The sequence below is a fragment of the Monomorium pharaonis genome, chromosome 5, assembly GCF_013373865.1.
Source record: "Monomorium pharaonis isolate MP-MQ-018 chromosome 5, ASM1337386v2, whole genome shotgun sequence".
Lineage (NCBI taxonomy): Eukaryota > Metazoa > Arthropoda > Insecta > Hymenoptera > Formicidae > Monomorium > Monomorium pharaonis.
Genome location: NC_050471.1, coordinates 20,205,251 through 20,231,210, shown reverse-complemented (window position 1 = coordinate 20,231,210; position 25,960 = coordinate 20,205,251). Strand labels below are relative to the sequence as shown.

The following is a 25,960-nucleotide window of genomic DNA, read 5'->3' as shown; positions in this document are numbered from 1 at the left end:
AGTGCAAATTTCAAACTCGCGTGCAATCAACAAAAAACATCGTATCGACATGTTTTTTTTTAAATTGCTTAGAAAAAAATAAAATTTAAGAATCTGAATTAATATTAGCAAAATTTTAACAAGAAACTTGTGCAAAATGATAAACTTTTACTTTTTTCAATTAAAAAACACATGTTTGGTTTTCATGCGATACAAAAGGTTCGCACTTAACAAATCAAACTTTCGCGTAGGGATTTTTAAAGTAGAGTCTTTGCCCTTTAAAAAAAAAAGTACATGTAATTTGAATGATTTTTCACGAAGTTGCATCGCTTTGAAGATTGCCTAAAAATCGGTCAAAAATTTTGTTTCGTTTTTTTGCGCCAGTGTAGTTTGTTATACCGAGTACTTATCTTAACATGTGCGTGCGTTGGATTGCCCTGCGAGTCACGCATTCATCATCACCGTCGTCGACGTTGTAGTCGGTCCCGAGAACGCCCAGAAAGCGTCGCGGAAGGTTGAAAGGAACGAACGGCCGAAGACTTCACTCAGAAGATGTTTGTCTGCGGCCGGTTTCGTAAGATGGTCAGCGACGCAGATTCGCTTGGAGGTGTTAATCTGCCGCCGGTTCACAGACCGGTCGGCGACGCAGATTCGCTCGGAGGTGTTAGTCTGCCGCCGGCTCGCAAGCCGTGTCGTTCCCCTCGGGGACATCGCACAAGCCGTTACTGCAAAACTCTCGGGGATTCATGTCTTGCCAGCGTTGTCGGAAAGCCCGTGTCAAGATTTGCCCGCTCAAGGTCGGCCTTCCTGACAGTATCAATCGATAGCGGCTAAATCTGTAACTGCTGGTTAAATAGCTATACTAGAGAAGCAGGCCGCATGCACCGGTGAAACGGAGGGAGGAGAATATAACTTCCTAACCTTACACACTCGCTAATAGCTGCATCGCCTTCGTGGGAGCGTCCCAGATGCGCACAATAATAAACGGACACAGCAGGCTGAGTGAAACGGACACAGTAACAAACGGACACAGACCAAACGGACACAATAAGAAACGGACACAGTGCGAAACGGACACAGACCAAATACGCACAGACCAAATGCACACAGACCAAATGCGCACAGACCAAATGGACACAGTAACAAACGGACACAGTAATAAACGGACACAGTAACAAACAGACACAGTAACAAATGGACACAGACCAAATACGCACAGACCAAATGCGCACAGAGCAAACGGACACAGTAATAAACGAACACAGTAACAAACGGACACAGTAACAAACGGACACAGTAACAAACGGACACAAACCAAATGCGCACAGACCAAATGCGCACGGACCAAATGCGCACGAACTTACTACATGGGTTGCGACTTCTCAGGGCACCCCTACCGACGGGTGGGTGCGGGAGGAGGGGCGAAGCTCCCCTGCACCCCGCCGTGTGTGTGTGTGTGTGTGTGTGTGTGTGTGTGGTGTGGTGTGGTGTGTGTGTGTGTGTGTGTGTGTGTGTGTGTGTGTGTGTGTGTGTGTGTGTGTGTGTGTGTGTGTGTGTGTGTGTGTGTGTGTGTGTGTGTGTGTGTGCAAAGCATTCTCTGCACCACATGGGTTTGCGACTGTATCCGTTTCGCACTGTGCGCATTTGGTCTCTGTCCGTTTCGCATTGTGCCCGTTCGTTACTGTGTCTGTTTGGTCTGTGCGCATTTGTTCTATGTGCATTTGGTCTGTGCGCATTTGGTCTGTGTCCGTTTGTTACTGTGCCCGTTTCACTCAACCTGCTGTATCCGTTTATTACTGTACGCATCTGGGACTTACTCCAACTTTTCTAATTGGCGGTCCAACAGAAAAACTCTAAGCATTCATTGCTGTAAATGGTTGTGGTCAATTGCAACGTGGTCAATCGGGGCGCTCCCGTTTGGATAAGCTGAAAATTGTAATTTTAACTCAGAACATCTCAATATTGGCTCAGCATTGTTTTTGCATTATTCTGCGATGCGGAATTGTATCTTGTGCAAACGGTTCCGTGTGCAAACGGGTCGGTGTGCAAACGGGTCTGTGCACAAACGGGTCCGTGTGCAATCGGATCCGTATGCAAACGGATTGGTGCGCAATCGAGTCTCTGTACAATCGAGTCCGTGTGCAATCAGATCGGTGTGCAAACGGGCCGATGCCCAATCAAGTCCGTGTGCAATTAGTTCTGTGTCCGATTCAAATGCTATGTGTCCAATCACTGTTGTGTCCAATAGGGTCTGTGTCCGATAGGGATTGTGTCCGATCGAGGCGGTACGCAATAGGGATTGTGTTTAATTGGATCCGTGTCCAATCAGAACTGCGTCCGATTTTGTAATACTACTGTGTTCGATTGTTTATGTGTGCAATCGGGCCTTACTCGGAAAACAATGAGGACCCAAAAACGCACGCGCGGCGTGGTTATAGCACAGCACAGACAGCGCGATTTCTTTTGCTTTGAATTGGCCTGTTGTAGATGATGCAAGGAATGCAACTACATAGTTATCCATCCAGACGAAAGAAGCATAATTATCTTTTTAATTAGTTTTTTTTTAGTATGACTATTTATTTTATAATAAACAGAAATTATACAAAAAATAGAAACTAGTCTAAACATATATGGACATATTTTGTATTTATGTTTTTATAAAAAAATTTTTTCCTGGTTTTTGAAGCAAAAACTCTAATCAGTTTTTATAAAAATCCAAATATTTATGTAATTTACATTGCGCTCTCTAAAGCGCCATTCAAGCGAAATATTGCATTCATGAATTCTATTTGACAAGTCTTTTCAAACAATATTATAACACATATTTATTTGCAATTAACACTTACAAGGGAACGGACAGAACTGTCCCTCACCGATTTTAATGAGCTTTGGATATGTTGTAGAACATAAAAAAATATTCGACCCATATTTTTTTTTATCTGCGTATCTCGACGTTTAGGGGTTGAAACCACCCCTCGAAAATGACGCATTTTTTCGTTTTTTGCGAATATCTTTGAAAATACAAGGTTTATGAAAAAATGTTCTATACGAAAGTTTTATGGCATTTTATATTCTTTACAATAGTATATTTATATTTTTTTAAATTTTAAAATTTTTAATTTTATTCCACCCCCACCCCTTTTTTTCAACATTTAAAAAATTTTGTAAGGACAAAAATTAAAGAGCATTAAAAGCTGAATCTACCCATATATAATAACATATGGGTTCCATCATTCTCAATTATTAGCAAAACGAGATAGTAATCTCGCGCTATAGATGCCGCGCTAGAAGTAGTGTTGCGTTATTTCTTTAGTCGCGTCACACTCAATAACTGCCTCTTCTGCGTATATTTTTATATTAGAACAAAAAAATTAATCTTAATTATATAATACGCAACGTATTACACGATATAAAGCATAAATGCATATATATAACAAAAGTAGCATATATACGTATGTGCCTACGTACATTTTCATTGTTACAAATGCGAATATAAATTAATATAAAGCAAAATATTTTTTAACATTTAAAACTGCAAATACAATATAACGAAATATATAATATCAAGAGAAAAATATAAAACATAAACTGCAATAACTATTTGCATAATTATATTATTTACACTATATGCACGTAGCACGCTCTGATAATAAAGATAATATAAGTATATAAGTATATAATTTAATTTAATTTGAAGTTTGAAAATACATTTATACGGATGTATATATACATTTTGCATACGACACGGACAAATAACTTTAATATCAGTGTTGATAAAGGGACCGGTTGTTTTCGCGCAAGCGTATCACGTGAGGCTTCAGTAAAATATCCATTAGTAATAGGAAGGAGATATTTGATCATACATCTTGCACACGACACCGGCGTATAAATTTAGCAACAGTGATAGACGGATTGGTTATTCTTGCGCAGGCGTGAGGCTTCAATAAAGTATCTATTAGTAATAGGAAGGAAATGTTTGGTCCCCATACAATTTTGCAAAAAATCTTACCAGTATTTATCAAATAAAATACAATATTTATAAATTATTCTATTTAATACGAGAAAATATACATGCGTGTTTAATATGTGAAATGTGTTCACGTTTTTATAAATTTGCAAAAAATTGTATGGGGATCAAATATCTCCTTCCTATTACTAATGGATATTTTACTGAAGCCTCACGTGATGCGCTTGCGCGAAAACAACCGGTGCCTTTATCAACACTGATATTAAAGTTATTTGTCCGTGTCGTATGCAAAATGTATATATACATCCGTATAAATGTATTTTCAAACTTCAAATTAAATTAAATTATATACTTATATACTTATATTATCTTTATTATCAGAGCGTGCTACGTGCATATAGTGTAAATAATATAATTATGCAAATAGTTATTGCAGTTTATGTTTTATATTTTTCTCTTGATATTATATATTTCATTATATTGTATTTGCAGTTTTAAACGTTAAAAAATATTTTGCTTCATATTAATTTATATTCGCATTTGTAACAATGAAAATGTACGTAGGCACATACGTATATATGCTACTTTTGTTATATATATGCACTTATGCTTTATATCGTGTAATACGTTGCGTATTATATAATTAAGATTAATCCATTTTTATGTTTTAATATAAAAATATACGCAGAAGAGGCAATTATTGAGTGTGACGCGACTAAAGAAATAACGCAACACTACTTCTAGCGCGGCATCTATAGCGCGAGATTACTATCTCGTTTTGCTAATAATTGAGAATGATGGAACCCATATGTTATTATATATGGGTGGATTCAGCTTTTAATGCTCTTTAATTTTTGTCCTTACAAAATTTTTTAAATGTTGAAAAAAAGGGGTGGGGGTGGAATAAATTAAAAAATTTTAAAATTTTAAAAAATATAAATATACTATTGTAAAGAATATAAAATACCATAAAACTTTCGTATAGAACATTTTTTCATAAACCTTGTATTTTCAAAGATATTCGCAAAAAACGAAAAAATGCGTCATTTTCGAGAGGTGGTTTCAACCCCTAAACGTCGAGATACGCAGATAAAAAAAAATATGGGTGTAATATTTTTTTATGTTCTACAACATATCCAAAGCTCATTAAAATCGGTGAGGGACAGTTCTGTCCGTTCCCTTGTTAGTGCACTTCTCTTATAAATGTGACAAAAAACATTTATAAAATAATAAAGAAAGGTCACCAATACTGGCATACAATTTTGTTTTTGGATAGTATTTCAACAAAAATAAAAATTAAAACTTTGAAAAAATTAGAAACTGCCTTCTATTAAGTTGTGTAGCAAGTTTTTTAATATTTCATTGGAATAAAACAAATACACTTTTTCTTATTTTAACTTATTGCACTAATTCTGAAATGTATAAAAAACAAACACGCTTACAGAAAGAGAAGAAAAAAGACAGATGACTATAAAAAAACATTTAAAAAATGTGTTTAATGAATATAAAAATAGTAACGTATTAATTTTTTTAATTATTACATAAAATTAACTCTCCGTCTGTACACTGACCCCAAAAGGAAACAAGCGAAATTTTTCATTTGTGCTACACTTTCATGTGTAGCTACAAGACTGGTGATAAGCGGAGCTTGGCTTCCCTTTAGTGACCGAAATAACTACTAAAATTTAAAATGTAGTCACTCAAGAGTAAATTGAAATTTTTTCAAATTTTTTGCATGTATTTAATATGTAAAGTCTGTCCTTAGCTTAAGTGTACAGACGGAAGATTAAGATTAATTTAAGATGCTTGTACCAGTATTAGCAATCTTTTTCTGCATATTCTTTATTTAATTATTCTACAAACATTCTGAGTGTTCAAGTCGCAACACATATTTGTATAAGCTAAATTATAATTATAACGAATATATCATATTATTAATTTTTTTTCCTTTACACAGATATAAAGCAGGTTCTATCATCGATGTAACTGTTCGTCTCAGTGCCGCCCATAAAGGTCATTTTGAATTCAGTCTCTGTCCATTAAAGACAGAAAAGGAATTTGAAACCGATGAATGTTTCAATAAATATCCCCTGCCATTAGCTGACGGTAGCGGGTATAAATATCCCGTTCCCTACGAGGCAAAGGATTACATTATCAAGCTGGTTTTACCAAAGGGTGTCACATGTAAACAATGCGTAATCAGGTTAGAATTGAAAACAAAATCTCATACAATATCTTATTTTATTTTAATGTTATTAATTCTTGTTCATAATCATCTTTAACCCTCCATTACTCTTGCATGAGCTAAACAGTTCACATTTAATTTTTTAAATAATATTTTAAACATATATAATAAGATAAAAATTAACTCTAAAACTTTCTAATTTCTTATTGATAATTTCTATAGTATATTTGTATAATTACTTTCTTGATTTTATGTAATTTTATTTTAAAACTTTGAAAATATTCATTGGTCGAACGAGAACAATAGAGGGTGTAAAATTTTGTTTACCGCACCAGTAACAATGAACTTTACGCGGTTCCTCGTACTCTCTCGAAAGGTGTCCTTGCTTCCCGCAGTTCCAACATCTGATCTCCGACTTTCGCGACGTACTCGGATTACCCAACGCGACGGAGGTGACGGCGTTCGCACTTGCCGTAGTGGTATTTCCCACCGCGGCCGGCTTTCGCTTTCCGCTTCGTCCCCGTCCCGCGTCATCCCCTTTTGACTCGCCCTTCCCCTTCTTCTTTTTCGGTACTTCCAACCCCGCGGCGGTTACGGTCGGGGCCGTTTTTGCACTTCTCCGGAGGGTTCGATATGCAAGCTCCGGGAAGATGGAGCGCTCGGGATTCGGCGAAGCTCGGTAATTTTCCGCAACATTATAGCTATTTTCTACTCGGATGGCTAATCTCTCCAACGATCGAAAATTTTATATTTTATCTCGCGGTACCGCTACCTGTAACTGTGGCAGCATATTTCGGTGCGCGTAATTAAGCTGTTCTTGCAAATGCCATTCTTGCAAATTTGACCATTGAGGGGGGGCTAAATCGGTCGAATAACGCTTGGATACACGTGAAGTAGTCGGCCACCGGCTCGGCCGGCCCTTGAGTTCGCCGCATAATCTCGTCGCGTAACGCAAACTGAAAATCGGGGTCTCCGAACCGGGTACGCCACGCACACTCGAATTCTTCCCACGTGCGTCAATGTGCACGATTCGCTCGGTACCAATACAATGCGATTCCGCTCAAAAAGAAGGGTAGACATTTAAAAATGTCCTCGTCCTTCACAGAAATCAGCACGCGTCCCTCCTCTATTCATATCAAGAATGCCTCCGCGTCACCACCACGGACCCCAGTGAAATTCAAATTCCACTTTCTCATTATATTATAGACATCGGTAGCAGGGTTGTGCGTACGCGGGGATTCGCAAGAGAACGGAGCTGTCAACTCTACGCGAGGGAGTGGCGGGACCGGTCTCGGTTGTTCATGAGTCGGCTGTGGCCGCGAAATTCCTGGCGTCGCGTTCTCGAAATCATTCTCCTCCCCGCCCGACTCTCCCGCCGATACTTCAGGGGGCTCCGACCGGCGAGCACGGCCTCCTCATACTGCATTAATTGCTTCAGAAGCGTGGGATGGATTCCCTTCGTGGATCTCCCCCGCTTTTCTAATTCCCGCCTCAATCCCTCGGTGCTAAGTGCGTCTATCCAACTAAAAGCCTGCGATATCTGCGCCATCACCAAGCGAGACCAGAAAGCAAAGCCCAAGAAAAGCTTACTCTCAGTATTACGCGATATGAGGCCTCAAACAGCGGATCTCAATCGAACCCACGCACTCGGTATCCCGCGACTCGAGCGCGCGTCACTATTCAAACGACTCGCCACTCGAACGACAATCGGAGATGCCACCAAGCAGGAATGCGCTACTCATAATTAATAGCAAAAAAAAAACAATTTTTGACTTCTCAATACTCTAACATATTTCCCCAGACCCTTTCAGAGATTGTGGGCGCAAAGATCATATGGGCTCGTCAGGCACTGCACGCAAACATAACAATCAAGCCTTGAGTCGAAATCAAAACAATTCTCAATCTAAATCATGTTCGGAATTTATGCGAGATCCAAAACACCTTATTTCACGCGCAAAACGGACACCGCGGATGCTGGTAGCGGTTTGAGCATCGATCGCGCTCACTAAAATATAATATAACCGGAACGAATGCGGCGGTAGAATCCCTTTGTTAAAGGTGATTTGAGAGAAAGCGTTCTAAGAGGTATTTTTGTCCCTTTTTAACTACTTTTTCATAAACTTTTTATGGGACTGTACAGTCACATAAACGCGTTAGTTAAAAAAGGACAAGAATGCCTCTTAGACCCTCTTTGTCGGATCGCGACACTAGCGCTTGCAGTCGTTCCAGATATATTATATTTCAGTGATCGCGCTTCAATCCGCGCACACGGATCACTAGTCGATAGGGACGCCTGCTCGTTCTGCAAGATCTCAGCGTCCGAGGGCGCCTCTGGTCTTGACGCCGCGCAATTTGAAGGCTGCGGATTGCACGCCTCGATGGCCTTTCTCGCCGTTTTGGCTGCTGCTGGACCGGCTCGGGGTGATCAAGCCCCGTCCGGCTTATTCCTCGAGGCCGTGACGACCGCTACTGCAGGGGTTTCCTCCGCCCTGGCCGACGGGCGTAAGGGCGCATATTATATTTCTCCGGCGTCGTCTCTGGCTGTATCTGGTTGCTGCTCCTTTCTCTCCTTTTCTACAATAAGACATAGCGGCAGTGCCCGCCCCACGACTTTCTTTACGTATCTCGGTATTAACCTGGATACCTGACCTGATTTACGGTTCTTCGGCTGTCCGGGGCCCCGCCACTCAGTCGTCTAGGCTTCCCATCGACAATCCCTCGACGGTTGCTCCGTAAATTACAAAATGGTCATCTTGGCATACCACTCCACCCGCTCGCTGTTAAGAACTAAATTCTAAATTAAATTAGCCGGTAAAGGAAGAGGCCGCCGCCCCCCTCGAGGTGCGGCCCTAACTGACCTTTCCCGGCCGGGCCATTCGGGCCCTTGTGACGGACGAAAAACATCACGTCACAAGGATTAAGAGAATTCTAAAGTTGTCTGTTTTACCGATATTTTTTAAACTAATCTTTTGATCTTTTAATATTTAATCTTTATAGAATCTCAAAACTCTTTTACAGAATTAAAGTACGCAAATATAAGAATATGATCAAGTTAGTATCAAAAACAAAAAAAAAATTATTTTTGGTACATCGTGCGACGTTAATTTTCTTCGCGTCTGCAACTTCGCCGTGCTTCTCAACAAAAGGTTGGGCGCCAGTCGCGTAATTCGCGCCGCACAAAACTCGCAATACTCTCGGTACTTCGCACAACGGCCGAATGCCGACTAGCCCGCCTCCACACGAAATGGCAGAGGGGCGAGGTTCTTTCTCGGTACGCGGAATAGGAGAGGAGAGGTCTCGCGTGAATAACTAGATCAACTGAATAAATATAATAAGCATGTATTGAAGTTAGAATGGCAACTGCGTTGCCATCGATTACAATCTAATCGTTATAACGCACTGACCGGTACGGCTATAGCGTACTTAACTCAACATTCATAATAGCTCAAAGCTTACTCTACACAGAATACAATCTACTTCAATATGACGACACACGACGTTAACAATACTTAATAAGCGATGAACGGGATAGGCCGCTACGTAACTTGCGCATTCCGTACAGAAATCCTCATCTGCGGAAGCCCGCCTCGGTAATGCGCAACCGGCTCACACTCTCGGTATGCGGCAGATGAATCCCGGCGGATATTACTTTACGCGCTATCCCGTCGCGCGACTTTACTTCTTACGCAAATACAAAGATCGACTGTCGGCTCGACATATTCCCCGAGGGAGGAGACAATAGGCGCAATAACTACTCTGTACGAGGCGAAGATCGACACGGCCCTGCTACGCGGTGACTCGACTCTCGGTATCCCGAGAATAATAGATCCGCCTACCGAACGCTCGGTAGGGTAATTAATTCTCACTAAAGGCCGGGCCGGCCGTCTTCGCTCTTACCGCGTGGTCGAAGTGGTGGCCTTACAAGCAGGGTAGCGTCGTCGATGGCCGTGGAACCGCTCTCGTTGCTATCTCGCCGAACAGTGACGAACCGTGAGCGGTCGGGGGCGCTGCGGACGCCGTCAGCGGCCCGCGCATCGATCGCGCTTCGATTTGCGCACACCGATCGCTAGTCGATGGGGGTCCTACGCCCGTCCTGCAGGATCTCAGCGTCCGAGGGCGCCTCTGGTCATGACGCCGCATAATTTGAAGGCCGCGGATTGCACGCCACAATGTCCTTTGCTGTCTCGGCTGCCGCTGAGCCGACTCGGGGTTGATCAGGCCCCGTCCGGCCTACTCCTCGGGGCCGTGGCTACCGCGCCGGCTGGGACTTCCTCCACCCTGGTTGTCGGATGTAGGGGCGCATGCTTCCTCCCCGGCGTCGCCTCCGGCCGTCTGCACCGGACTGCTGCTCCTTTCTCTACAATACAGTATAACGGCAGTGTCTGTCCCCTGACTTTTACAACGTACCTCAGTACTGTACGCAATTACTTGCCCTTGCTCGCTGTCCTCCGGCTGTCCGCTCCCCGCCGCTCGGTCGTCTATGCTTCTCATTCATCTTCCCTCGACGGCTGCTCCGTTAATCACAAAAGGTCATCTTGGCGCACCACCTCTCCCGCAGATCGCGACTTCCGCTTGGCGGATACCTACGTGCCTTAAGAACTAACAAAATCTTATTGAGAAAAGGAGAGGCCGCTCCTCCCCCGTTCGGGGTAATGAGCGGCCCCAAATGACCTTTTCCCGGCCGGGCTATCCGGCTTTTGTGACTGACGAAAAACGTCACGTCACAATCGATAGTACATATTGTAACATAATGACAATAATTGCTTAGTACACAGAATCTATGATATATATTATACTACTGTGATCAAAAAATAAAGTAAATCTGTTTATAAAATGAAAAATCTTTATTTATTCTTCCAAATCAATTTCATCGCCTTCAAAGTACTTCCCGTCCGACATTGCACTTATGCCAACTTTTTTCCAATCCTCGAAACAGTCAGAGAAATCTCTTTCCGGGATGGCCTTCAATACTTTCTTCGATTCGGCTTTTATCTCCTCAATCGAAACGGTGTCTCCAAAGCGGACTTTCGAGTTTGTTGAACAGCCAGAAGTCGCACGGTGCTAAATCAGGAAAATACGGTGATTGTGGAACGATATGGGTCGAGTTTTTGGCGAAATATTTTCGAAGAACCAATGCAGTGCGGGACGGTGCATTATCGTGATGCAAAAACCAAGAATTGTCTGCCTATAATTCTAGCCTCTTGAGGCGAATAGCTTCACGCAAACAACGCATAACACTCAAATAATATTCCTTGTTAACAATTTGGCCTGGCGGAAGAAATTCATAATGCACAACACCGCAATAATCGAACAAAACTGTCAACATGACCTTGATTTTTGAGCGATTTTGACCCGGTTTTTTTGGTCTTGGTTCACCCTTTGCACAATATATTTGCTCGATTGGTCGGTTGTTTCCGAGTCGTATGCATATTTTCAAGTCTTATCTCCCGTAATGATGCGTTTTATGACGTCCTGGTAATCAGAAATCATTATTGCACAGGTATCAATGCGATGTTTTTTTTTTCCAAAAAATTGAGTGTTTTTGGAACCAATCGAGATTTGACGCGTTTGAGGCACAAAACATCTTTCAAAATGGTTTGGGTTGATCCAAATGAAATGCCCGCAGCATCAGCAATTATCTCTAATTGTCAATTAACAATTTTCGAGCACCAAATCTTTGATTTCCTTGATGTGGCTTTGATCGGTAGATGTTGATGATTATCTAAGGCGCTGCTCGTCTTGAACTCGTTCTCGGCCTTTTTCAAGTCTTTGTATCACTTGTAAACATTTTTTTGCGATATAGCCTTATCACCAAAGGCCTTCTGCAACATCCTCAACGTTTTTTGCGGCAGAATATTCATTCCCCAAACAAAATTTTAATGCAAATTCTTTGCTCAACAAAATCAGACATAGTAAAAATTGAAAAACTCACTTTTGTATGTTTACAAAAACACGTATAGCTCTGCAGCAATTGAATATATTGACATGAAACTCTGTTGCATAGTTGTCAAAGACAGTACTACCAACCCACAAAAAAAATAATTTCATGATTTTATAGTACCCGCGAAGTTTAAATGAAAAATTCCTTTAAATAAAAACCTTATCTTTTTATCACAGTAGTATGTACAAAATGAAACTGTATTCCTCTAGGGATAATATATACGAACAATATCATGCAATTCAAACTAAGATTAAAAGTCTATTAAAAAAAGATTAGCTTCTTTAACTTTTTATAATTACAAATCCGGATATAGATTAGGAAAGGAGCAGTATAACAATTTTTTTTATTCTCAGTATAAAGTTCAGTTGATATAATAATATTAATACGTGTACTTTAATTCTGGAAAGAATTTTCAAATCTATAAAAGAAATGCATACGAAATCTTGTTAATAATTTGCACTAATGACTTTACATTATCGACACCGCTCAAGTTTGACGGGCATTTTAGCATCCCCTTACAGAAGTGTTAGAATGCTCCTCAAACTTAATTGAATCGATAATGTAGAGCCATTTGTGCACATCATTAATAACAAGATTTCGGATATATTATACTTTTTTTACTTTTTTTTTTTTTTAAATTAAAATACACATATTAATATCAGTCTGTGAATGGCACTTTATATCGAAAATGAAAAAAACTTATTTTATATTGTTCTACACCAGGTAGCAAACACAAATCATTTTGACGTTAAATTTTGGTCACGAATGACGTCATATGACCGAAAAGCGACCATTGATTTTAAATAACGGTACACTGCCGTTATTCAATGACATCGTTGACGTTAATATCATCCATTTCGAATTAAAGGGCGTTAAATCGGAAACCGACTGAAAAAGGCGTTAACTTGGAAGTCGATTGAAAATGGCGTTAATACGCGCGCTTAAATTTTTCGTTTTATTTTAAGTTGGCAGCACTTCCGAAATAATTTTGGTGCTCTATCTATATGTGCATATTAATTTTTCGTTTCAAAATGTTTTAAATTAAGCACCAAAATTATTTTCCGTGCATAAAACGTCGAATTGAAAAGAATTAAAAATTATTGACATTTTGCAAAAAGCAGAATTCAGAAGATATTAGATCAGATTCCATTAAATATCTTTTGAATTCTGTTTTTTGAGGATTTAATTTATTTTAAATATAATATTAACATTTGCATTCAAAAGAATTCACTTGTCTTTAAACATTCTTTAACGATGTTTGAAGATATTTTTTAAAATGTTTGAGAAATATTTTTAAAAACATTTTAAAAAACATTTAATTAATGGGATAAATCTCCTTTTTCTTATGAAAAAGTATTTATTTTACATAAAAAAATATTCTTTTATTATTTAATAAACATTTATTTAACGTTTAAACAAATTCTTTTTTTAATATTTACTAAACATTTGCTTAATGTTTTAAGAGCAAAAAATTGGTTGCATTATTCAATAATTTTGATAAATTCAACGCAAACTCACTAATCTAGCATCGCTTAATTTCTACGATAATTTACGGGAGAAGCATGTTTCACCCAAGCCACAGTCGTACTTGTTAGAACATTTTTAATTTATACGCCCAAAACATCGGTCATCCATCCAACTGTTAGCCACCGTCGACGTTGCTTGACTTCGAAGAACGTACGCAACCTATCACTTCATGATAATCCATGAATACTTCATGTTTATGCATATATATTTGTTATAGATCATTTCAATAGATATGTCAGAAAAATGAAACATGTATAGTTAACTTATATTTTTATAATTAAATATAAAGTTGTACAGTCTTTTACTGATTTTTACATATACGAAATGGCTCCATGTGGAATAACTTATGAAAAGATCTATTTTTGCTCTGTTCGTGAAAAAATAAAGCATAGATGTCATTATAATTTTTGAGTATTGTTAATGTGCCATATTGTTTCGATAAGTGCAATATATATTGTCTTAATCTCCACTTTCTTCATGTTCCGATATTTCAATTTGGGTCTCTTAGAGATTTCATTTATATGATTTTAACACTCTCGTTATATAAATTTATTGTTCCTTTACATTTGATTTACGCTGCATAATTAGTGAAGCTTCCTACACAGGAGTCAAATATTTTTTTAAATAATATTTTAAATTTTTTAAATGTGAAATAATTATTACATAAATATTAAATAAATGTTACGTAAATATTATTTTAAACAATTTATTAAAATGTTAAATTAATATTATAAAACACATTAATTAAATATAAATATTTGTCCTAAATCATTATTTTAAATGATTAATAATTGTAATATAAATATTAAATCAATATTAAATCAATATTTTTTTAAATATTGTTTTAAAAGATTTTTTAAACGTAAAATAAATGTTACAAAAATATTAAATAAATATTACTTAAATAATTTTCTTGAATTATTATTTTTAATAAAAATTTTTAATGAAAAACTAATAATTTATATATATTAAATAAACGTTAAATAAACTAATAAGCGTTTTATAAATATTTTTTCTAATTCATTATTTGAAATAAATAATTAATATAAAACAAATGTTTAATAAATATTAAATAAATATTATTTGTACAATAAACGCTAATAACGCAAAAATAATTAAAAATAAATATTTAAAAAACATTTGAAAATAATTATGTGGTCATTGGGAAGAGGCATTCAAATAAATGCAAACTATTGCATTAAAGAAAGAATTAACGTCCTTTTATTCGGAAGCGACAATATTTTGGTCCTATTTCTCGCCATCACTCCATGACGTCATTATGACGTAATAATTTGATCCTGCTTTTCGGTTAAGGCCATTGCACGTACATTGCCGTAATCTTAACTACAAGATTTCAACCATTCATATTGCTGAAATTAACCGTAACCGGCAAAGTAATGCCTGAAATTCTAGGCTTTCTTTCTCGATTTGCACAGTGAGAGGATTCTTAAAAAGAATTAAATCATTTCTTAGCGTTTCGAAGACATTGAAACGCATATCAAATTGATTTATTACAGAATCGATTATATTTTCGGTTATATTTATTCGGTTATATTTATATGCTTTTTAAAATTACAATTTGTGCCGTATTCTTTAAATAGAATCTGGCAGGACGGAAAAAATGAATATTGGGAAGTTATTTAGTTTATGGCGCCGATGATCTTGACCTTGACATATGTTGTCAAGGACATGACCCTAAGTAACTTTTTCTTATGACTTAATCGGTGGTCATTGTCCGTTAAAAAGTCATTAACAAAAGATGCTTGATAATTATCCACGTAAAACAGAACAACACACACACACACACACACACACACACACACACACACACACACACACGTTCGGAATGGCTACGTTCGAAACGGCCACGTTTGGAAGAATTTTTTTCTTGTTTTGCGTAGAAAGTTGCAAACCCATGTGGTGCAGAGAATACTTTGCACACACACACACACACACACACACACACACACACACACACACGGGGGGGGGTGCAAGGGGGCCTTTGGCCCTCTTCTCGCACCTACCCCGTCCAAGTCACTAACCTATTGTACTGGAAATTATGTAAAACATACGTGGCCATTTCGAACGTAGCCGTTTCGAACGTGGCCGTTTCGAACGTGGCCATTCCGAACGTGGCCGTTTCGAAAATGACCGATTTGAACGTGGCCATTTCGGACGTGGCCGTTTCAGACGTGGCCGTTCCGGAAGCGGTGCATTCGCACACGGTTCAAATGGACACGGTGCTTTTGGACACGATATCTTGCGCACGGTTCAAATGACCACGGTGCATTTGCACACGGTGTATTTGCACACGGTGCATTTGCACACTGTGCATTTGGATACAAAATAAATTTTATTAAAAATTTACACTAGTTACATGCACACCGTTCCGTTGCACACTGGAAAATTTAGCCACCAGATATTTGCGCATCACAAACCTACCGTTCACTTGGACATGTAAAAGTTGCACACCATTCATTTGCACACCGCTCACTTGTGCACCATTCACTTGCACATCGTTCACTTGCCCACCACTTATTTGCACACTAAGAAATGTGCACTGATTATTTACACGTGGAAAGATGCACACTGATCATTTGCACGTGGAAAGATTTGCACTGATCATTTGCACACGGAAAGATGTACACTGATTATTTGCACACGGAAAGATGCGCACTGATCATTTGCACACTGAAAGATGTGCACCAATCATTTGCACACCGTTCAATCAAACGCAAATTAAATATTTATACATTATGGCTGCATTTGCAATGTGTATGTACACGGGTTAGCGACTTATTGTTAGACGGGGCGGGTGCGGGAGGAAGGGCCGAAGGCCCTTCTTGCCCCCCCCCCCGTGTGTGTGTGTGTGTGTGTGTGTGTGTGTGTGTGTGTGTGTGTGTAAAGCATTCACTGCACCACATGGGTTTGCGACTTAAATGATGTGCAATTGAACGGTATGCAATTGAACGGTGCGCAACTAAGCGGTGTGCCAAAAAAACGGTGTCCAAAAGCACCGTGTCGAAATGAACGGTGTCCAAGTGAGTGCCACCCGGGCGTTCCGAACGTGGCCGTTTCGAACGTGGCCGTTTCGAACATGACCATTCCGAACGTGGCCATTTCGAATGTGGGCAAATTGAACTCCGTGCAATATTTCTCGTGGCCATTTCGAACGTGGCCGTTTCGAACGTGGCCATTCCGAACGTGGCCGTTTCGAACGTGGCCATTTCGGACTTGCCCATTTCGAACGTGGGCAAATTGAACCACGTACAATATTTCCTGTGGCCATTCCGAACGTGGCCATTTTGGACGCTCCCAATCCCGATTGCCTACAGCTTCATTTGCACACACAAAAATAATTAAGGTACAAGAGTAAGATTGTACACTTGACATTATTGCGCACATACACATTGTATATGTGCCGTTATTGCATACATAAAATAAAGAAATAATATTAACACATTGCACACATGACATTACTGGACATATGTACATTGCACACATTTAGATTGCACACATGACATTATTACGCACATGCACATTGCACACATGATATTATTACACTCATACATATTGCACACATGATATTAATACGCTCATATACATTGCACAAATGCACACATGACATTATTACACACGTGTACATTGCACACATGATATTATTGCACACACGCACATTGCACACATAATATCATTGCGCTCATATACTCTGTAAGCAAGAGGAAAGAAGTGAATCCCAGATGCGCAATCATGTGTGCAATGCGTCTGCACGCAATATTATCGTGTGTGCAATGTGTATGTGCGCAATAATGTCATGTGTGCAATCCTATTCTTGTATCTTAATTATTTTCGTGTGTGCAAATAAAGCTGTAGACAGTCGGAATGTAGGCAATCGAGCAGCTCTGCAAAATTTGTGTGCAAACGAAACGTAAGAAATCGGGATTGTAGGCAAACGGGACCCCCCATTTAAAAATATACAACTTGATTGATGTGGAATTAAGAAATAATTGACAATTCTGTATTCGGCTGCGATTGATTTAAAATTGCTTCATTTTGCAAATAAGATCAATTTATCACATAGATTAATAGTTTACCAATATTTTCAACATCGTTTATCAGTTTTGTAAGAATTTTGGAGATATTTTATTATTTGGGAAGATATCGTAAGAGATATTATAAATTCCATAATCTCACATTTATTTCATAACTGCCTTCTCTCTTATACTTAAATAATCAGTTGGGTAAATAGTTAAAAAGTTGAAAGTTAATAGTAAAGTTAAAAAGTTAATAACTTTTAATTTAATTTAATTATTTTTAAATAATTTAATTTTTAACTAGTTATTTTTCAAACACATAAACTTTAACTTATTAACTTTTTCCCAAATAAAAAATTTTATCTGGGCGAAAGAAAAAAATTATAAAATAAAAATACGTTTTGCCATAAAAACAATATTTTTTTATTTCATATAATTAATATTATAACTTACATTAAAAATAAAATATTAAATATATTTGATGATTAATACTGCAATTAGATTGATAATCTGACTTAAATAAATTATATGGGTTCTTAATTTAATATAATTATGCTCCTTAAAATTAACTTTTACTTTAATTTGAGTTAAATTAATCTTAACGTAATTTTAACTGAGTTAGGTTTTTATTTATGTAACTTTTAACTAAATTTATTGAATGAACTAATTTTATAATCCATTATCTTTAATTTAATTTAGTTAAAAAAATATATTAACTTACCCAATCCTGTAAATAATATTAAAAAATTCAAAGATTAATTTTTGTTTTAGGTGGCATTACCGAACCGGAAATACATGGGGCACTTGTGAGGACGGAACAAAAGGTATGGGTTGTGGCCCTCAGGAAACATTTAGAAGCTGTGCAGATGTCTCTATCGATTAACTTATCACTTCAAAGCTATTAACCTTGTGACATTAGAAAGTGTCACCCCAAAATTTTTTTATATAAAACTGATTTTTTTATTAATGAAGGACTTTCTAATCTAATAAGACTTACTAAATAAATAACCCATACAGCATGAAATATTTATGTGTATCATTTTTTAAAATATTTTAGTAAAATATTTCAGGAATATACCGCAAACATTTGTAAAATGCTTTGAAATATCGCATTGAAATATTTTATAAAAGTATTGTAGAAATATTAGATAAAAATTGCCAAAAATATTTTTAATATACCGGTATAAAATCTCCTATGAAATATTTACTAATATTTCAGATATGTGTCATGAAATATTTCCAAAAAGGTAAACAAAGTATTTCACGAGAAATTTTATAGGATATTTCTGTAATATATCAAAAATGTTTCACAAATACCTTTTTATTACCCAATTAGCAAGCAATATTTTTTAAACGTTTTTTAAATATTTCTTTTTAATTATTTTTACATTATTTATAGTTTACACTACAGGATTTATTGTACAAACATGTTTATTAAATATTTATTAAACGTTTGCTTTATATTAATAATTTAGAAGAGGTTCCGATGATGGTGGACGGTGATGAACGGGCGGAAGGAGTGCTCTCGATAATTTTGAATGATTAAAGTAAGAAAGGTGTAAATGAGGGGGTGAGAGTGATTGAAAGAGGATGAGGAGGTGAAATAGAGGATCGGATATTGGAGGGAAATGCAGGGAAGAGAAAGGAGGGACAGGAGAAATGTTAGAAGATCGGAGTAGGTGATCGGTAGATGAGGTGGCAGTTGCTGGAGGTTACGGTGCGCGTGAGCGGACGGAAGCGGAAATTGAGCAGACAGACGGTGTGAGAGATGGAGAAAGTGAGCGGAAGGGCCGGCAGATGGCGTGGCAGGAGACACGAGATGGTATGATAATTGATACATCGATTCTTTGATTTATGAGGTGAGAGGCCGTGATTGGCGGTGGGCACGGTGCATAGAGAAGATTGACGGAATGGAACGCAGAAGTGTAAGAGATTGAGCGACATGGATAATTGAATGGCAAGACGGAATAGGAACGATAGTAGCGGGTTTGAGAACGCTTACGTTTCTAAACGCGCCAAAGAAAGTGTGGTATATTGGAGGAGAGTGAAAGTGAGAGCGGGGAGAATAACTAATGAGAATGGAAGTACGGAGGATGCAGGAGTTAATTAAGAAGTTGAGGGAAATAAGAAAAGGAATGGAGGAGTGGTGGAGATAAGGAGACTAGTCTGGTCCGCCAGACCAACATGTAAAAAAATTTTTTTTTTAGATTAGGAAATATAAACTAACTTTGCAATACTGACTATGGGTTCAAATTTACCGGGTCAAAATACGTAAAAATTTTTTGTATGCCTGTGTTATTAATGGGACCCGATTGCGCACCTACCCGATAACATACGACCCGTTTGCACACGGACCTGACTGCACACCGACCCGATTGCACACGACTCGTTTGCACACGGATCCGATTGGACACGGACTCGATTGGACAGTCTCGATTGCACACCGTTCCGATTAGACACAGTCCCGATTAGACACAGATCTGATTAACAACAGACCCGATTGGACACGGACCCGATTGCACACGGATCCAATTACGCACCGACCCGTTTGCATACGGACCAGATTGCACATGATACGATTCCGCATTGCAGATGGTACATAGGTTAGCGACTTGGACGGGATAGGTGCGGGAGGGGTGCGAAGCCTTCCTTGCACCCCCCCCCCCGTGTGTGTGTGTGTGTGTGTGTGTGTGTGTGTGTGTGTGTGTGTGTGTGCACAAAACATTTTCTGCGCCACATGGGTTTGCGTGTATAAAATATGTTTAAGAAAGAAAAATACTTAAATAAATATTTTGTACGTATTTTTATGTCTGAGTTTGCCAGGAATAAAAAAATTATGATAAATGTTTATGAAAATATTAAAAATAAATATTTATTCCATTATAATCCGAAAATATAAAAAATATTTCGAGTTTATGTACCATAAATACTTTTCAGTACATTTTAAGAACATATTTTATATATTGTTAATAATAAGTTTTGTATTATTTTTAAATAGTTTATGAAAAATGATTATATAACTTTTAAAAAATATTTTTTAAAAATAAATTTATAAAATATTTATAAAAATTTGTGCTAAATTTTCTGTGCCATCTAGGTTGTTTTTGCATTATTCTGCGATGCGGAATAGTGCAATCAGTGTGCAATTGTGTATATAAACATAAAATACGTTATTAATTTTATATTATGCGAGATTTATCATCCTTCCATCATCCTTAATACATTTTTATTATTAATACTTGTTGTGGCGGAATTTCGTTCGTTCCGGCGTGTTCGTTTTCTTGTCGCTTGGGATAGGTCTTTCGCCAGTGAACTAGGCCGTAGTTGGAAACAGAATTTATATTTTATCTTTGCTATACACTATGTACATATATACAATATTATGTTTTCGTATATTCAAGTGGCCCTGACAAGGGCCGTTTGTGAAAAAGGCTTTAGGCCTTAGGCCTCCACCGTATTGGCGGTTTGGTTATTGTAACCCGGTACGCTGGTTCCTCGCTGTTGTTGCAGTCGGTCTCGTTCTTGGACGGCGTAGAAGCAGTCTCCTCGACACGATGCCTTTTTGCCCTGGATGATCTTTCCTTCGATGGTCTCCGTTGTTTGGCCTTCTTCCGCTTCGGTCTGCCGGCCCGACTACTGCGGTTGGTCTGCGTTCCACTCGTGGTGGTGGCTCCGAGGGCTGTCTGTGTCGCCCGATCTCTCCGGCAGCAGTCTGTGGTATCCGTCTGCGTGGCGATACTGCAGCTGTCCCTGGCGAGGTTCTCCAGTAGGTCCGGCAGCTGGTACCGTGGGGAGGTGTACCTCCAGATCCTCAGATCTCCTTCGGCCAGCAATACACGAGGTGGCCGCGTGTTCCGGACTGGTGACAACGTGAGCGCCCGGAGTCTCCACTGCAGCGTCTTGGCTTCTTCCTGAGTAGTCGCCGTGGTATCTGTACTGGCGGTAAAGCGTAGTGCTTTCCGCTCGTAAAATGACTGTCTGCTTCAGAGCGCAAAGAGTGACTTTCCGGTTCACCGCTGCTCCTTATAAAGGTTAGTAACTGTCACTTTACTCCTGAGTAAGGAGGGCCTCTAGTGGTGAACGCGCGTAACGCGTTTTTAGAAAGTAAGATCTCGAATTTCTTACTGTGCCTTTGTGGAAGCTTACTGTCAAGGAGCGCGTGGTCCTGTTTCTCTAATAACGTATTGGTGGTGGCGTACTGTCAGGGGCGTTTTACACTTCTTACCGGAGTGTGCTCGCACCAGGGCCTCCTTCTCGGAGTGTGCTCGCACCAGGGCCTCCTTCTTGGAGTGTGTTCGCACCAGGGCCTCCTTCTCGGAGTGCGCTTGCACCAAGGCCTCCTTCTTGGAGTGTGCTCGCACCAGGACCTCCTTCTCGGAGTGCACTTGTACCAGGGCCTCCACCTCGGAGTGTGTTCGACGGCAACATCCTGCCTTGACGAAGAAAGACAACCACGGTCAGCAGAGCGCTCACGGACTCGGACCAACACGAGGACACCACGACTCAACCTGGGGAAGATCTACTGGACCAGAAGTCCCAAAGCAACCGCATCAGGGTCCAAGTTAAACCGCAGGACCTCTACGAGGAGTTCGTTGCCTCGCTGTGAACGCCAACCGGTCAACGAGGGAGCAACCGTCCTTTTAAGGACGCCTGACAAACCGCCTTTTTCAGGGCGAACAAAGAACTCCAGACGGTGGAATATCTCTTAAGTAGGGAGTAACATACACACACACAATACGTTACCTACCTCACAGGATCTATAACTTTTATTCAATGTATTTTTTGAAATTCTCATTATTTACAGAAATAAATGGAAATTTTTTTTCATTTATGCCCTTTTAATTCCATAAAATTTATAGCATAAATAATGGGAATTTCAAAAAATATTTTAGATAAGAGTTGTAGATCTCATAAAAATATATATTTTATATTAATTTTTGCCATAAAGATAATGGTTTTTGAAAAAAACGACGTCAAATGTTCAAAATTTCAGTTTATCCGCTATTAATTCATCTTCTAAGGTTCTAAATTAAGTTTATCCGCTTATAATTCATCTTCTAAGGTTCATTCGGGAAAATGATTTTAAATATATTCATTGTATAGTATTTTTTATTATTGCTGCAAGTTTTATCCAATTTGGTGAAGAGCAGCGCATAGTGCCCTTGTAAGTTCAACGAACTCGGTCATTATCACGCCATTGTTCTTATCTTTCAGGCCCGGAACTATTTTATTCTCGAGAAGCATACCATACGCGTTGTCGACCGGATAATCGCTCGTGTCAAATCTAACCATATGACGTTTCATCGTCTCGTAAATATCCTTACACTCGACGAGGCATACGAGACGAGTGGCCTTCACTTGGACACAGTACAATTGGACACAGTGCAAATGGACATGGTGCAAATAGACACAAAATAATGTACTCGTTTCAAATGGACATGGTTCATTTTGACACAGTAATTTTATACACAGGAAAAATAAATTCTGGACAAATTAAATTGGGGACACGATAAAAATCTACACCGTGCAATTGGACACGTAAAATTTGTACACCGCAAAGTTGTACACCGCAAACTTATACACCGCAAACTTGTACACCGCAAAGTTGTACACCGCAAAGTTGTATACCACAAAGTTGTACACCACAAAGTTTTGCGTGGAAAGTCGCAAACCCATGTGGTGTTGCATATGCAGAGAATGGTTTGCACACACACACACACACACGCGCGCGCGCGCGCAGGGCGTGCAAGGGGGGCCTTTGGCCCCATCCCGCATCCACCCCGTCGAAGTCGCTAACCCATGTCATACATTGCAAACAAAGTAAAGTATATATGTATTATCAGATTTCCAATACAATATACAGGGTGTACAAATATGCGATGTACAACTTTGCGGTGTATAACTTTGCGGTGTACAAGTTTGCGGTGTACAAGTTTGTGGTAAACAAGTTTGCGGTGTACAAGTTTGCGGTCTACAACTTTGCGGTGTACAAGTTTGCGGTGTACAACTTTACGGTGTACAAGTTTGCGGTGTACAACTTTGCGGTGTACAATTTTGCGGTGTACAAATTTTACGTATCCAATTGCACGGTGTACATTTTTATTGTGTCCAAATTGTAATTTGTCCAGAATTTATTTTTTCTGTGTACAAAATTACTGTGTCCAAAATTTTTGTGTCAAAATAAACCGTGTCCATTTGAAACGTGTACATCATTTTGTGTCCATTTGCACCTTGTCCATTTGCACTGTGTCCAATGGTACTGTGTCCAAGTGAACCACTCTTTATTTGTCACGATACAGAGGTAACATGTATTCATGGTGAAATTCATATACAGGGTGTTGCAAGATGATACAGAGCAGTACGACGGGTTGCGCGGCAGACTGTCCAGGCGCACACGTGATCGGCGATATTACAGCATACTGACATTACCGACTTTTCGAGTAAATCGCGCGCCTTTCTCTTTTGTAAGAAAAAATTGATAGAAATGTGAGCGCGTAGAAAAGTATTTAATTTAAAAAATTGTTTTAAATTTATATGTAAATAATTATTTATTGCATAAAATTTCATAAAATATGTTCTATAAAACCACCATTGTTCTCTAAATATAATTCCATTTTTTAGAAAAAATTTTGTCGCGTTTTACGTAACATATCGGGTGTTATATCGTGACATGCTTTCCGTATTTTTTCTATTAAATTGTTGCGACTCGTAGGTAATGTGTTATATACCGTATATTATCCTATACAAAAATTCGATTTAGAACTGCACGAGCCAGGGCAGAAGTATGGGTTTGATGACTGCCTTGTTGGAAAATGATATTTTGATGAATATTTAATGAAACATCTTTTAATAAATTTGACAGTGTTTCTCCCAGAAACTCAGAATATATTTATGCCGTGATGTTAATAAGAATTTATATAACTTAAAAAATGTTTTTTAAAAATAAATTCGTAAAATATTTATAAAAATTTATTCTAAATTTTCTGTACTATCCAGTTTGTTTTTGCATTATTCTGCGATGCGGAATCGTATCGTGTGCAATCGTGTCTGTGTGCAAACGAGTCGGTGCGCAATTGGGTCCGTGTGCAAACGGATCGATGCGCAATCGGGTCCGTATGCAATCGGGTCGGTGTGCAATCGGGTCTGTGTCCAATCGAATCTTTATCCAATTGGGTCTGTGTCCAATCGAGCCCGTGTCCAATCGGGTCCGTGTGCAAACAGGTCGGTGCGCAATCGGGTCCGTGTGCAATCGGGTCCGTGTGCAAACGGGTCGTGTGCAATCCGGTCGGTGCGCAATCGCTTCCGTGTACAAACGGGTCGGTGCGCAGTCGGGTCCGTGTGCAATCGGGTCGGTGAGCAATCAGGTCCGTGTGCAATCGGGTCTGTGTCCAATCGGGTCTGTGTCCAATTGAGTCCGTGTCAATCGGGTCCGTGTCCAATCAGGTCTGTGTCCAATCGGGAAATACTACTGTGTCCAATCGCTTATGTGCGCAACCAGGTCTCACTCTTCGTGTCTAATAGCACGATGGGCAATTGCAACCTGTCCAATTGTACTGTGCGCGACTGAATGCCTCTCTGCTCTGACAGAGCTTACGTTCTTTATGTTTGAAATTATTCTTAATTTTTTATGTCTTTTTAGCACTTTTTTAAAACAACACCGCACAATCTTCAATTGAGCACTTGCATGTAATTCGGTAGTCTTTACGCACACTAAATATATATGGAATTATTACCCCGGTTGACGACAGTTTCAAGTTGCGTTAATGCACATTCACTCGACTCATTTTTCACGTCGCGCTCGGATCATAAACTTTGCATCAAATGTGGTACCATTTCCCGACCAGTTATATATATTCTCTTCATTCCTTTGTTTTAACCGAAGCATTGTCATATCAGCATTAGTACATCTGCGCTTCATTATTGCAGGATTTGCATTCTTCGAATGCCCGATTTTGAATGATCTCATCAGAAGTATCAAATAATTTATGTACGTGCCTAAAACGTATTTTTGTCACAGCAACCGTACATTAGCGCTCGACTTTTGCAAGATTCTTCAAATGTATGTACAATTTTTAATCTCATCAGAAGGTATCAAATGATTTGTGTACGTGCCTGTGTACGTAAACATATTTTTACATCACAGCTGCCATACATCGGCGCTTTTGCAAAATTTGCATTTTTCGAATGTATGATTTTTGAATAATCTCGTCAAAAATATGTGTCAAATAGATACTATGGGATTTGTTCCCACTACTCTTATCGGGGTATATGGAGAAGTGTATAGTATAAAAAGAGTTCTGACAACGGATACCATATCACCCGTTTGT

The 25,960-nt window shown here is 38.9% G+C and overlaps 1 protein-coding gene across 1 annotated transcript in view; it reads left to right on the top strand.

Moving 5' to 3' along the window:
• Positions 1–18,657, top strand: part of LOC105834158 — a 63,961-nt gene extending 45,304 nt beyond the window's left edge. The window contains exons 3-4 of the mRNA XM_012676428.3: positions 5,904–6,149; positions 18,405–18,657. Coding sequence (XP_012531882.1) covers positions 5,904–6,149; positions 18,405–18,516 — 358 coding nt within the window. The 3' untranslated portion in view covers positions 18,517–18,657. The remainder of the gene's footprint in view (positions 1–5,903; positions 6,150–18,404) is intronic.
• Positions 18,658–25,960: the final 7,303 nt, after the last annotated feature.